Source organism: Martes martes (genome assembly GCF_963455335.1).
Source record: "Martes martes genome assembly, chromosome: 4".
Classification (NCBI taxonomy): domain Eukaryota; kingdom Metazoa; phylum Chordata; class Mammalia; order Carnivora; family Mustelidae; genus Martes; species Martes martes.
Window position 1 is genome coordinate 186,395,133 of NC_137891.1, and position 14,557 is coordinate 186,409,689.

Consider the following 14,557-nt stretch of genomic DNA (forward strand, 5'->3'; position numbering starts at 1 on the left):
CGTGGACCGGGAGTCTCTAAGGCAGGAAACATGGCTTCTGTTTTCCCTGCGGACACGGTGCTCACTGACTGGCTCAGGGGGACAACTCCCCGAGCTCCGTGGAAGCGGCCACCACAGCATGTGCCCGCCGTGGTGGCCTCCCTCTCCAAGAACCAGAAAGCAGGCCCTGTGTGTGGCCAACCAAGGGTCTCTAAGCCCCTCTCCTGTTCCCACTCTGCATGGTCACTTTATGCTCAGCAAGTCACAGAGACCCCTTGCTGTCCCTTCCCTGGGGTCCCGAGGATCCCAGCTCCCCCCATACAGGTGTCTGCATGGGAGACGGTAAGCATGAGCCACAAAGAACTCCAAACACAAACATGACCTAAAAACAACCGCACGTCATTCTGATTCCACCCAGTGACAATTCTCATTTATCATGTGAGGGAAGAAAGTGAACACTGGTGGGTTTTGGCCCTGGGCTTCCGAGCTGCTGCGAGGGAGAATTCTACCCTGTCTCCGTGGACGACCAGAAGTTCCTGACTTACGTAGGACCGAGGACGAGCCCCACCAGAGACCTGCGGGCACGGGGCCGACGGTGCAGCTCTGGCGTGAGCTCCCGCAACCCTGCAAGTCCCAGCAAGAGCCCCTCGCGGGTCCCGCCCACCCTGCTCCTTCCGAGCCCCCGCACCCCCCGCAGCCCTGGCTGGTCAGCGGGCACGATCCCCAGTCACCGTCCTAGAGCTAGACCCAGCACGCTGGGGCCATCTGCGTTTTCGTGTCTCACCAGCTGACTCGAGCACGCTGTGCAAGCACAGAGCACGAGAGAACGTACCGAAGAGGAATTTCTCGTGTCCGGGCTTTTCTTTGTTCTTCTCTAGAAAGCATTGTTATTGGGTGTTTAAAACACACACACACACACACACACACACACACACACAGAGACATAAAACAAAACTTATCTCTCTCTGTGGGGTAATATAATAAAAGCCACCAGATGCTATTTTTAACAGCCATAAAAGCGCGTGATTAATATAGAAAAAGTCACAATGACGAAGTGCGTCACAAAGAACGTCAGCCTGGAGTGGGAGCCGTTGAAGTCAAGTGGGCTCACGGTGCACGTGATCAGTCCCGGCAGGCTGGGGCCCGACATACCAATGGCCTCCACGATCCCTGGCTTTCATCAGTGCAAAATACTGGATGGGCCCCGGGCCAGCTTCTCAGCTCCTGGCGGGACACAGCACCGGACCACGGGGGAGATCCTTCATGGGGGAGATCCCTTATGAGGGTCAGCAAGCAGAGCCGGGACGTGGCTGCTCGCTAACTAGCAGGCCAAGAATGCACTGTGATTCATACCTTCTCCCTCTCCCACTGTAGCACGTGGCTCGGGCCCTCAAACAAGGAAACGACCTCAGGAGAATGTCTCCACGGCCGCCCGAGAGTGAGAGCCTGTGGCGTCAGAACAACAGCAAAGGAGCCAGCCTGCTCCCTGACTTCCCTCAGGACCCGAGCTGAAGTTTGCACAGATCCCAAGACGTGTCCTACAGCACCCACCTCTACCCCAGCCGCAAGAATCCCCCACACCTTGCGATCCCATCCAATTATCTTTAACACCTTCGAGCTCCCTGAGGTCCAAACACCCAGAGGGAAACTGAAGAGGCCATTAGTAGAGGGAGGCAAGCCAGGCTCTGGTTGGAGATCACTAGCTCCCAAGGGACCCACTCAACAGAGGCGGGTCCAGGCCACCTCGAGAGGGAGACCTCAGGCGGCTCCCCTCCCTCGCTCCTGCACTCTCCATGTCCCTCTGTGATACACACAACACAGGACTCTGCAGGAGTCTAGCAAATGCCAGTCTACACACCGCGGACTCCCACGAAACACGAGGACATTAGCTAAACCTGGCCTTCACGGACACCGGCTTGGAGACTGTCGGGTAAGAAAGCAGCAAACAAAACAAAACGGCAAACGGGGTCTTGGCAACCAAAAATACTGGCAGCAAATCACTCTAAAGCGATTCTGTGTCCTCGCAGCCCAGAAACAACATCTGTGGACCGAGAGAAGCTTCCTGCCCTTTACCTCCACTCCCTGGACCTTCAGCTTCATGTGGTCCTCTCTGGTCGTCTTCCCGTCTTTCCTCTTTTTCCAGCAGTATCCATCCTTCCTGTACTTTACTTTCTTCCTGTTGTAGAGGATCATTGAGCCATTCTGTGGTCTGGAAACAACAAATGGTTAAGTTACCAAGAGAACGGAGCACAAGAAAAATTTATGAAGAAAGATATCGTAGACCAGTAAAAGTCTCTACAGAAAAGCAATATTCCACATTTGCTGGGACATAATTTTTCACCTTTTATTGCAGCTCCCTGGATTAACCATGTTTTATGGCCAGCCAAAATTTGCTTGTGGATTTGGTACCTAATGAATTAAATGTGTCAATGATAGGCTTAAAAAACATCCCCTTAGTAATATCCACCATCTAATCAAGATATACGATGTGGGGGTCTGAGCTCTGCGCTGAAAAGTAGAAAAAAACAGCAAGAGAAAGCAAAAAGAGCCGGGGGTGTTGTGGCAGCCGGCAATATCTTATCTCTTGTAGAAAGATTTTCTACACATCTTTTAATCCATCACCCAGCATTAGGAAATAAATAAGTTTAAGGCAGACGCTAGATGACTATGTTAAGAACAGACCAACGGAAGGACTAGCCGTCCCGGCCACGCGCTCTTGATTCATTGCCCGTGTTTAGATCACTGCGAGATTCACAGGAACGTCCACAGCCCCTCTTCCCAGGCCGGCTAAGTACCTGATTCTTTCACATTTGGGCTTGGCTGTCGGAAGACTCAGCCCTGCCTGGTACATTTGTCTGTCTGTCTGGCCCACAGCCACCCTAACCTTAGGAAAAGAGCCCACTGCCCACTTGCTAAATGCTGAGAGTGGCCGGTCGCTCTAGTGCCGTTTGAAAAGAACAAACAGAAAGAACCTTGACTTTTCCTAAAAGAAGTCGCGCGCCAATCAGAGAGCAGAGGACGTCCACGCATACTTCCGCAGCTGCAGCGCGCACACGCTTTGGAAACCCCCCAAAAAAGAAAGAACCAAACTCCTCCGGCAGCACGTCCATGGTGAGCCCCTTCCAGAATAAAGTGGCAGCGGGGATGGGCACCTGCAGCTGGCAAGGAAGCCTGCGAGTCCCCCCGAAGGCTCACAGCACACCGCACACGCCCTGTGGCCAGCTCCGTGTCCCTCTGAGACTGAAACCCCAGCACAAAGGAAGGTTCACGGGGGAGTCCGTGCGCCCAGGAGACCAGCCCAGGCACATGTCGCTCCCAGCCACTGCGCGAGGGCTCTTCACGCAGACAAGGCATAGGAGGGCGTTTCTTCCAGGGCCGGTGGGCTTTTGGGTCTCTGCTAGAGCAGAGGGGAGAGGGCAGGCCAGCCGGGTTTCCAGGGGCAAGAGCCTCCTCTTCCCCTGAACAAAGGGGAATTTCACAAGTAGGCACCCAACACTGGCCAGTGAGGTCTTACTTTTCCACGGTCTGTAGGGGAAAGAAAGTCACGCTGGGGTGACAGCGGCTAATGGCCGTTCCCATCCAGCCGGCTGTGTCCTTCAGCAGCAAGCTGATGACCGACCAGCAATTCCAATGGAAATTATAGACTTTCAACAGCGACTCCCACCACTTCATTGTTTGCCGATCACGGTGCAATTGGTTTGTGTCAGCGCTGGTTTCCTCCCTACGTCTGGCCGACTAAAACAATTGGGAAGTGGCTTCCCATACTTGTCACAATGCTGTCACCCGACCGTCTGTCTCGAGCTTACAAGTTTGCACTGAAAACCCTACTGTATTCTTCCATTTCTAAAGGGCAAGTACGCTCAAACGTGGGGCCGGCTGTGCCTGCCTCTTTCCACTCAGCCCTGCTCTAGGCTCGTACCCTTGGGAGAACCCAACATGCAGCTGCTGTGCTCCGGGCCGTGGCCTCAGGAGTACGCAAAGGAATGTGTCCAATCAAATAGATGGGTTCTGCATTCGTCTCGCCCCCTCCACCAGGAAGGAAGACATCCATGGGTGTTGCAGAGACTCCACTGGTCCCAGAAAACTGGTCTGTTGCAACATCAATCCAGTCCAACTGCTCGTGAGCAAAGAGGCTACACAGAGATCTGCTCCATCCGCCTGCCCTTTCTAAACAGGGTCAGTGGGGCGCCTGGGAGGCTCAGCCAGTTAAGCATCTGTTTTTGGCTCAGCTCATGATCCCAGGGTCCTGGGATCGAGCCCCCCCATGAGGCTCTCTGCTCAGCGGGGGCCCTGCTTCTCCCCCTCCCTCTGCCTGCCACTCCCCCTGCTTGTGCGCTCTCTCTCTCTTTCTCTCTGTGTGTCAAACAGATAAATAAAATGTTTAAAAAAATAAAGATTAAAAATAAATATGGTCAGTGACCCTCAGCAGCGTATTCAAAGCAGCTGTCCCCAGATCATGACTGTATGACCCAGACAGAGTGAACTTTCCCAAAATACTGTCAACGTCCCCAGTCAGAACCACAACTACACCCACCTAAGGAAACCCATCCTCCTCCAGCAACCTGCCCTTTGCCTTCTGGGAACGTGAGAATGGCCCTGTCACCGGACACTTTGAGATGGACACAATCCCATGGGGAACCAAAGTGTCCACCCTAAATGGCCTTAATAAATGGAATCATCACTTTAACTCGCCATAATGAGCAACGCAATCGTGTTTAATCCAGCACTCTGATTTTATTAGAACTTGCCTCTGCTCTGTGTTGTAGGGAAGGCCCCCCCCTCCACAGTTCTTGGGTCCTAAGAGAAAACCAGGCCGCAGAGGGGCCCCACAGCTCGAAGAAAGCAAGGCTGAAGTGCCGTCCCAGAAGATAATCCGGAGTAAGCCGGAGCTGGTGGGAAGGGGTCCAGGAGAGGAGGGAGGCATGGGCCAGTCAGGAGAGGGCTTGCGAACATCTCGTGACAGCGTAAAAGGTAGCACTCACCTGAGAAGAGTGGGGAAAGGGGAGCAGCGTCGAGGACAGAGGGTCAAGTAGGGGGCACGGAAGTCCTGCCCCTTGTGGATCCGCAGTCCCAGCGAGGGCTTGGCATGGGAGCGGGCCCCAGGCACGCTTGTGCCCCCGTGCATACCTGCGTCTCGGTCTGCCTCCATGTGTGTGTCTACACCGACCTCTGCAGCTATATCTGCCTGTGTCTCTGGCTCCTTCTACACCCCACTGTGTGTCTCATTGTCGACACCTGTACCTACATCACAACGACATCCACAGCTACATCTCAATCCGTGTGATACTGTCATCATTTCCAACATACAGATGAGGGAACAAAGCCCTGGTACCCAGAAAGCATCTGCACAGGATTTACTCGGAGTCAGCGTGACTCCAGAGCCTCCCCAAAAGTCTCCTGGTTTAGCACAGACTGTGAGGCCAGTCCTGGTTTGCTCTACTGGCGGGGTGATCTTTAAGGCCCTGAAAGCATCCTGCACCCAGTAGGGGGATGGGAAGGGGGGTGACGTCCTGGCTTCCTCATCCCGCAACTGGGACAACTCTGAGGCAATCCCGGGTGTCCTCACCCCATGCTTCGGACGACTCTGGGTGCTCTACATGGTCATCCAGAACCTACGTTCCAGCTGCCCAAGTGGACACCTGCTGGACAAGAGCCCTTCCTTTGTATTCCTCTCCCTCCTCTCTCACGGTCATGCCCCCTGCTGGTGTTTCCCGGGACCACGTCTCAAATAAACGGCCGGTATGCAAGTCCCCATCTCAGGCTCTCCAGGGGGACACTAAAGCTGCCGTCTAAGAGAGCCTCAGGGAGACAACCAAGTCCCCCACCGCAGCGGAGAGGAATATCAAGGGAAAAACCGTGGACAGCAGGGAGCTTCATTCTAATGAGGGGCTTCTAGCCAAAAACCCTTTGAATCTGAGAAACTAATGGCTGGCAAGACCAATGACACTCATGCAGTCTGGTCAAAAGATCATGGGATCAAAGGAGAAACTCCCGCGAATTATGAAAGTAAACAAGCAGATATAAAATGCAGATACGTGATCAATAGTGTGTGTGTGTGTGTGTGTGTGAGAAATGCACACGCTCACACACGCACACACACAGAAACAGGAGGAATGACGGAGGACGCCGTCGCATGTGTACGGTATGACTTACATCAGACAGTAAGCACTATGGAGAAAGAGGAAACAAAATACTTGGCCATAAACTTAATAAGAAATTTCGAAAACCTGAGGAGAAAAGCTACAAAAGTCTACAGGACAAGTTAGGTTCTGTGAGTGCAAAAACATAACATAACAGGAAGAGAGAGGTCATAAAAATGTCAATCTTCCCAAAATTAATTTATAAATAAAAGGTAATGACAAGAATCCCATTAGGATTTTTGCTGGATCTAGAGAATTTTATTACAAAATTTATTGGGAAGGAAAAAACACCAGCGATAGTCAAAAACTTGAATAAAGAGGACCGAGTTGTAGAAGCTAGCTAGTCCTAAAAAGCCTCCATATTTTCAAAAGTATGGAATTGACACATGAATACATAGAAAGACCAAGGGAACAGACTAGGAGATCCAGAAATATTCCCACTTGCATATGCAAATTTAGTACACACTAAAGGAGACATTGCAAGTCAGTAGGGGAAGGGGACGACTTTCCTAAGTGATACTAGCATATGGAAAAAGATAAAATTGGATCTATCCCTCGCACTGTACAGCAGCATGAATTCCAAGTGGCCCAAGATCTCAATGTAGTAAATAAAATCACACTATTGGGAGAAAATACAGGTGAATTTCTCTATAACCTGAAAGTGGAGAAAACTTCCTCAGCGTGATCAAAAACCCAGCAAAAACAGGTGAAAGACAGACACATCAGAGAACAAAAACATAAAACTGTCAGCTTGTGTTCCGATGAGGCAGCGCCATTGTACCTTCTGACTAGAGCTGAATGAGGACTCCAGCATCTCCACACCGTGCCCAGCCTTTGGCATTGTCTCGTCTCTTGGGTTACGGCCATCCTCCTGGGTGTGTGGCAGTGTTTTCATTTAAATCTCCCTAAAGATTAATGATGCTGAGCATCTTTCCATGTCCTCATTAGCCATTCACAGAAGCTCCTTAGTGAAACATCTATTTGAATCTTTTGCCCATTTTTAATCGAGTTGTGTTCTTCTTTTTGAGTTGTAAGAATTATTTCTCTTTTTTTTAAAGATTTTATTTATTTATTTGACAGAGAGAGAGATCACAAGTAGGCAGAGAGGCAGGCAGAGAGAGAGGGGGAAGCAGGCTCCCCGCTGAGCAGAGAGCCCGATGCGGGGCTCGATCCCAGGACCCTGAGATCATGACCTGAGCCGAAGGCAGAGGCTTAACCCACTGAGCCACCCAGGTGCCCCACAAGAGCTATTTCCATAAGATCTAGATAGAAGTCCTTTATCAGACATCAGATTCGCAAATGTTTTGTCCCAGTCTTTGAGTTTTTCTACTCTTTATGGGTTTCTTTTAAAGAGCAGAAGTTTTTAACTTTGGTAAATTTCCAATTTATTGATTTTTTTCTTTTATGAATCATTCTTTCAATATCATATCTAGGATTTCTTTTTCCTAGCCTGAGGTCACAAAAATCTTCTCATGTGTTTTCTTTATAGTTTTATAGTTTCAGCTTTTACATTTAAGTGTATGATGCATTTTGAGTTAACTTTTGTCTATGGTGTGAGGAAAGGGCCCAAGTTGATTTTTGGCACATGGACATCCAATTGTCCCAGCGCCATTTGGTTTCTCTTGTTTGTTTCTGCTAAAAAAAAAAAAAAAAAACAAAAAAAAAAAACCAACAACTTTCCTGTCCCCCATTGAATTATATACTTGCACATTTGATGAAAATACATTGACCATAAACATAAGACTTTATTTCTGGACTTCATGCTTTGCTCTGTTTTCTGTCCTCGTGACGATATTAAACTGTCCTGATTGCTGCAGCTCTGTAATAAGTTTCAGAGTCAGGGACTATATGTCCTCCAACCTTGCTCTTATTTTTCAAAATTGTTTTGGCTATTATAGGTCCTTTGTATTCCTGTAGAAACTTTAAAGGTTAGTTTGAAAATTTCTGCAGCAACACAAATGCCTGCTGGGATTTTGATAGAGGTTGCAGCGAGTCTAAAAATCAATTACGAAAGAACTGCCACCTTAACAATATTGAGTCTTCTAATCATTTCCAATCATGGAACATGGAGTGCCTTTCCATTTGTGTAAATCTTTAATTTCTCTCAGTAAGACTTTGTAGTATAGGTCTTATATTTTATAAATTAAATTTATCTAAGTGCTTTTTCCCTTTTGATGCTACTGTGAATGGAATTGTTTACTTTTTATTTTTTAAGTATGGAACACTTCATGAATTTGTGTGTGATCCTTGTGTAGGGGCTATGCTGATCTCCTCTGTATCAGTCCAATTTTAGTATACGTGCTGCTGAAGGGAGCACTGGAATTGTTTACCTTAAATTTCCTTTTTGGATTGCTCATTCCCACATTTCCACTTATAGATAGATACACGATTTGATTTTTGCATATTGACCTTATATTCTGTGACTTTGTTAAATTCATTTACTAGTTCCAGTAAAAAAAAAAAATTTGCAGCTTCTTTAGGGTCTTTTACATTTGTAATCAAGTCACCTATGAATAAATAGAGTTTCACTTCTTCCTTTCCATTCAAAGGCATTCCATGTCTTTTCTTTTTCTTGCCTTATTGCACTGGCTAGACCCTCCAATAGAAATGGTGAGAATAAATACCCTTGTCTTGCTCCTCGTCTTAGAGGGAAAACACTCAGTTCACCACTAAGTATAATGTGAGCTGTGTCAAAGATTTTAAATCATATAAAAAGAACTCGGGAACCAAACTGAAAAGACTCCAAAAATGGGCCAATTTAAGCATCAATAAGAATAGCAGCTTCTTTGGGTTAAAACACATTAAATATATTTAAATCCATAAGTTCATAATGAAACTAAGGCACATAAACAAAAAAACTAAGTGATTATTGTTGGAGGAGGCTAGTGACGCAATACATTATTCTGAAAACTAAAAAAGGATTAGGAGGAAGAATCAGGCATTTATCTCACCTTTCCTGTACCAACTGTACCTTTGAGTTAACAAATCACAAAAAAAGGAGGACTTTCTCTGTGAAAGTATTACTACCAATAAAAGAAAAAGTGACAAAAAGTCACCATTTTGCAACCCTTTATACTTAATGAATCATCGACAGTGACTGATATCACAAAAGAGAGACAACCAGACAGGATGTGTCCCTGGTAGAACACTTTGTTGTAGGAAAAAAAAATTGTTTTAGTTAGAAATTACTCAGACTTCTTGATCTACCACTTTCTAAGATTCACAGAGGACAGAAGAACATGGTAAAAGACACCATAGGGATATAGTCAGCAAAATCCAGATTGTGGGAAGCTCTGCAGGACAAATGACCTGGATTCTTCAATAAATTGAGTGAAAAAAGAGAATAAGAGAATGCTAGAGTAGAAATACACAGATTAAAAGAGACAAAAGATGTGTCAATATATAGACCTTACTTGGATACTGAGCCAAATACAAAAATAATAAAATAAAATAAAATAAATATATACATATATATGGTATTTTTGAAACAACTGGAATCTTCAACTATTATAGGCATTTAATGATATCTAGAATTACTAATTTTTAAGAGTGATAATTGTCATGCAGAGTATTTTTTTAAAAGAGACCTTATATATTAGAGCTACACACTGAAGCATTTATTGATGAAATTGTGTAGCGTATAAGATATGTTTCAAAATAATGTGTGTGGTCATTGGGGGATGTGACTGAAACCAGACGGGCCATGTGTTGGCCATTGTTGAAAATGGATGATAAGTACTTAGGAGTTTATTACACTAGCCTGTCTATATTTGTAGATGTTTGAAATTTTCCATAATAAGAATTTTTTTTAAAAAACACGATCATGGGATTTGAAGTGAGCCCAAGGTTACAATCTTGGCTCAGTTCTTTATGAGCTGTATGACCTTGAACAAATCATTTGGTCTCTCTGTCGTAGTAGACATTATGCATGCAAGGTGCCCAGCATGCTATCCACCACGTAATACATACTAATAATGATAACTCGGCCCCTTTTTCTAAGGTTCCACTGCCAGAAGCAATGATGGTGAGACTTGGACTTTGAAATGGCATGTTGTAGGGTATGGCTGGAACATTATGCATTGGAGAGGCCATCTGTCTGAGGCACCCACACACTCATCCACCACTTTAAGGCAAAATACATTTTTCATATTAGGTACATAGGAGACAATTGATAATAGAAGATCAGAGGAGTGAGGTGTTATTGAGAGGTTTTGGGTGTGGATATTAAATAGGAATTTATGGAGCCACTGGAAGTTGCAGCCAAGGCTAGGTTAATCCTACAAAAGGAATGGTCCGGACACTGTTTCCTGAGCCTGAGTCTAACTTTCGAAATCAGTGTGCCACATTGGGATACCACCTTACACCAGTTAGAATGACCAAAATCAACAAGACAGTAGACAACGTGTGTTGGAGAGGATATGGAGAAAGGGGAACCCTCTTACACAGTTGGTAGGAATGTAAGTTGGTGCAGCCGCTTTGGAGAACAGTGTGGAGATTCCTTAAGAAATTAAAAATAGAGTTTCCCTATGACCCTGAAATTGCACTACTGGGTATTTATCCCAAAGATACAGATGTAGTGAAAAGAAGGGCCATCTGCACCCCAATGTTCACAGCAGCAATGGCCACAGTTGCCAAACTGCGGAAAGAGCCAAGATGCCCTTCAACAGACGAATGGATAAGGAAGATGTGGTCCATATATACAGTGGAGTATGATGCCTCCATCAGAAAGGATGAATACCCAACTTTTGTATCAACATGGATGGGACTGGAGGAGATTACGCTGAGTGAAATAAGTCAAGCAGAGAGAGTCAATTATCATATGGTTTCACTTATTTGTGGAGCATAACAAATAACATGGAGGACATGGGGAGACGGAGAGGAGAAGGGAGTTGGGAGGAATCAGAGGGGGAGACGAACCATGAGAGACTGTGGACTCTGAGAGAGAAACTGAGGGTTTTGGAGGGGAGAGGGGGGCATGTGTGAGCCTGGTGGTGGGTATTAAGGAGGGCACGTATTGCATGGAGCATTGGGTGTGGTGCATAAACAATGAATCTTGGAACACTGAAAAAATAAAGTAAAATTAAAAAAAGAAAGAAAGAAAGAAAAGATACCAGTGTGCCGAAAACAGTTCAGGTCCATGGCCATTCCTCCTAGAAGCCCCCTTTCCCTGTCACTAACAGATCATTTCCAGGACGCTGACACCCACCTTATACTCCATGCAGACAACTGAGGTCACCCTGCTCCCCCAGCATCCGTGGGCTTCCTGGAGTCTCTTGTCAGCCCCTTCCCCTGGCTTGGCCCAGAGGGAGCAGACTTGGTGCAGCAAAGTTTTGATCTGGCTGATCAGCTATTGTTCCGCTGAACTCATATGATGTGTCCCTGTGGCTTCCCTTGGAGAACAGATGAGGTCCTCGTTCCTAGCAAGCCTCCCAAAGCAGTGTCTGGATGGTTTCTAAACAATGAGCATCTCCAGAGAGTCCCCTTTCCCAGCTAGAACCCGAACCTGCGCGGGCTCCCCATACCTCCTCCCCTTCTATTTATTGCCCTTGGTCCCATCCCTCCCACCACGAGGTACAGAGAAGGGCCTGCGTAGAGGGAAATGCAGTTCTTGCAGTTCCAATGGCCTCCAGGCCCTGACCCCAAATGTGAAACGCCTCCTGTGACAAGGCACAAAGTGTCCTAGAGCAGGGGAGCTGCTCCTGAGGCCAGGGCTAAGTCTCCACCCCGGGGGCAGTTAGAGAATGAGAAGAGCCGCCCTTCACGGCGGCCTGCACACGCGTCCCCACACCTTTCCTTCTCATCTTTCCAACACAGAACGGCCTGATTTCAATGTACCCTTAGAAGTACATGGTCTAGTCCAAAATGTCAATAACCAGCATGACAACAATTGCTATGACAACGAGAAGGGCCACTTGTCAAGCGTTCACAGCGTTCGTAGAGGTGAAGCCCTTCCTACCCATTTCTCCTGGGAATCCCATGACAGCTGTAGTAGATGAATACTGTGAGCCTCGCTTTACAGATGAGAAGGTTTGGGACACAGAGAAGGGAATTAACTTTCCCAAGGTCACACAGCTGGTAAGAACAGAACCGGCGAACCAGCCCACTGCACCCCTTCCTGGCGTCTTGCCATAAATCCTTGGCACATCCCCAGGTACCCTCTCCCCTTCTCTAGTAGCCACGACCCCAGGGCACTTTCAGAGCCCACGGTCCCTCTCACGGCAGAACATTTCATATAAAGGAAGGATCGTCTGAGCCCGATTTGAATTGTTCCTTTAGTTCTTCCTTTTGTTGCAAGGAGAGGAAAGGGATCTGGAAAAGGAATGTCTCCTCTGCTTATCTCCCTTGCACACAGACCCAGCGAGAGCAGTAATTGATGGCTGGAATGCAGCAAGGTTGATAGGACGCCAAATGGAACCCCAAGAAGCCACAGCGACAGCTCGAGTCTCCTGGACGGGAGCTGGCTTATTAACTTTCAACCTGGTGTTTCCTTCTGACTTGTTTATAGGGTCTTCCCGATCTGGGGGACAAGGAGCAGGAAAGCCAGTGGGGAGCATTCTGTGCCCTCCCCTCCCCCCAGCGCAGTCTGGCCACCGCGAGCTATTTATGGAACGATAGGGAGGAAAGGGTTGTCAGGCCCGGCTGGGGCTGCTATCTGCCAGATATGAAAACCAATTGCTTTTCATAATAAATTCCAGCTGGAGCCATAGAAATAATAGGGACCAAGAGAAGGTAACACCAATTTGCTTTATTTGATTAGCTCCTTCTTGGGCGGTCCAACCCCAGCTTCTTTTCATTAAAATAAGGGCAAATTGAAAATCGTAAAAGAGGCTTTCTTATCAGGAAACAAACGAAACGATTGGGTAGATTCGGATGCCTAAAAGCCCCGTCGGCCGCCAGCCATCAGTGCCTGCACCCGCTGGCGCTGCTCCAGCTGCGCCCATCCCCAGGGGCTCCGGTGGAGGGTGTGCTGACACCTGTTTTCATGCTCCAGAACAGAGATGGGAACAGCCTGCCCTGCAGTGAGTGCTGCGTACACCCAAGTCCCGCAGGCCGCCCTGTACCCCCGAGGACGGCCAGGCCAGGGGGACCCCCGGGGAGCAGTGCCATGCTCTCCTGTCCACAGGCCGGGACGTCTCTGTGGGGGACTGACGGCAAGATGAGGGGTCAGCTCAAGCTGCCGGAAGCCAATCTGTTTTCCCGAGGGTCACTCCGTGCAGCCTGCTGACCACAGTTTTGCTCCTGTAAATGGAGACTGGGGGTCACTGGAAAGACTGCCCATAGGAGGAGATGGTAATGACCATCAGTCCAGGGCAAGTCTGCAGGGACTCCTTAACAGCTCCTTCCCCAGAGCTCCCGGGGCGCTCAGCTCGAAATTCCATTACGACCTTCAGCGATTTATTCAATTAATATTTATTGAGCAGCTATTATGGGCCAGGCATTTGCTAAGGCACTCCAGGTGCTGCTGTGGACAGAAGTGTCCTAAGCCCTGTTTGTGTGAAGCCTGCTGTCCCGTCGGGGAGGAAGAGGCCGGTCCTGTACCTGCTGCGTCCAGAGGAAAAGGAAGCGGGCCAGCCCGGAGACCTCCTCTGGGACGCAGCATCTGACCGGAGGCCAAGGCCAAGGCCAGGGCTCCCAGGAAAGAGAGAGCAGCACGGCCAGTGGCCTGAGAAGCAGGTTGGAGGGCAGAGAGCAGGTGGAGGTGCAGGCAGAGGGGAGAGCCGGGCAGGCCTGTGGTTGAAGGAACGTGGGTTTTGCTCCAAGTGTGATGAAAGACACAAATGAACCAGGTAGGGGACCCGCCCCAGCAGCAAAGGAGGAGCAGTGAGGAGCCTGGATGTTCATGCGAGTATGACACAAGACCTAAGATAACATAAGTTAACTCTGTCCTTGCAACTGCAGCACACACAATGGAGACGCAGCATGGGGCACACACAGGGAGGGGGTCACAGGGAGGCTTTGCAAGGTGGTCCCCCCCCAACCACCAGCCCCCACCAGAGAATTCTGAACTTCACCTTCGCAGGGCTGGGAAGCCCCTGAAGGTTTTGAGCAGAGAAGTGGGGTGACCCTCTAGAGCCGGCTTTCCCAGACTGTGTCCCTGTGACTCCTCTACCTGCCATCGCACCATGTAAACAGTAAACACTCTGTAATTGCTCGTCAAATGAGCCAGATCCTCGAGAAACTCAGTGGCTGGAACAAAGGAAGTCCTCTCTTTTTTCTTGAAAACAAACAGAAAGCGCTGCATCCACGTGAAGTGTTTGGTCGATGACAAAGTGGAAGATAAAAGTGAGAAAGAACACATGGCATCACCTTTCTTAGGATCCATCCCTGCTGGAAAGAGAGAGAAGCTTCCATCCCTGCTACTCAACACAGCCCAGATTACGGGAGCCCAAGCCCAGTGGAGCGAAAAGAGGACCACTCAAATGCCACCAGCATCTGGG

The 14,557-nt window shown here is 48.3% G+C and overlaps 1 protein-coding gene across 1 annotated transcript in view; it reads right to left on the minus strand.

Moving 5' to 3' along the window:
- Positions 1-14,557, minus strand: part of CAMTA1 (calmodulin binding transcription activator 1) — an 814,502-nt gene that overhangs the window by 398,952 nt on the left and 400,993 nt on the right. The window contains exon 5 of the mRNA XM_080800235.1: positions 2,053-2,188. Coding sequence (XP_080656361.1) covers positions 2,053-2,188 — 136 coding nt within the window. The remainder of the gene's footprint in view (positions 1-2,052; positions 2,189-14,557) is intronic.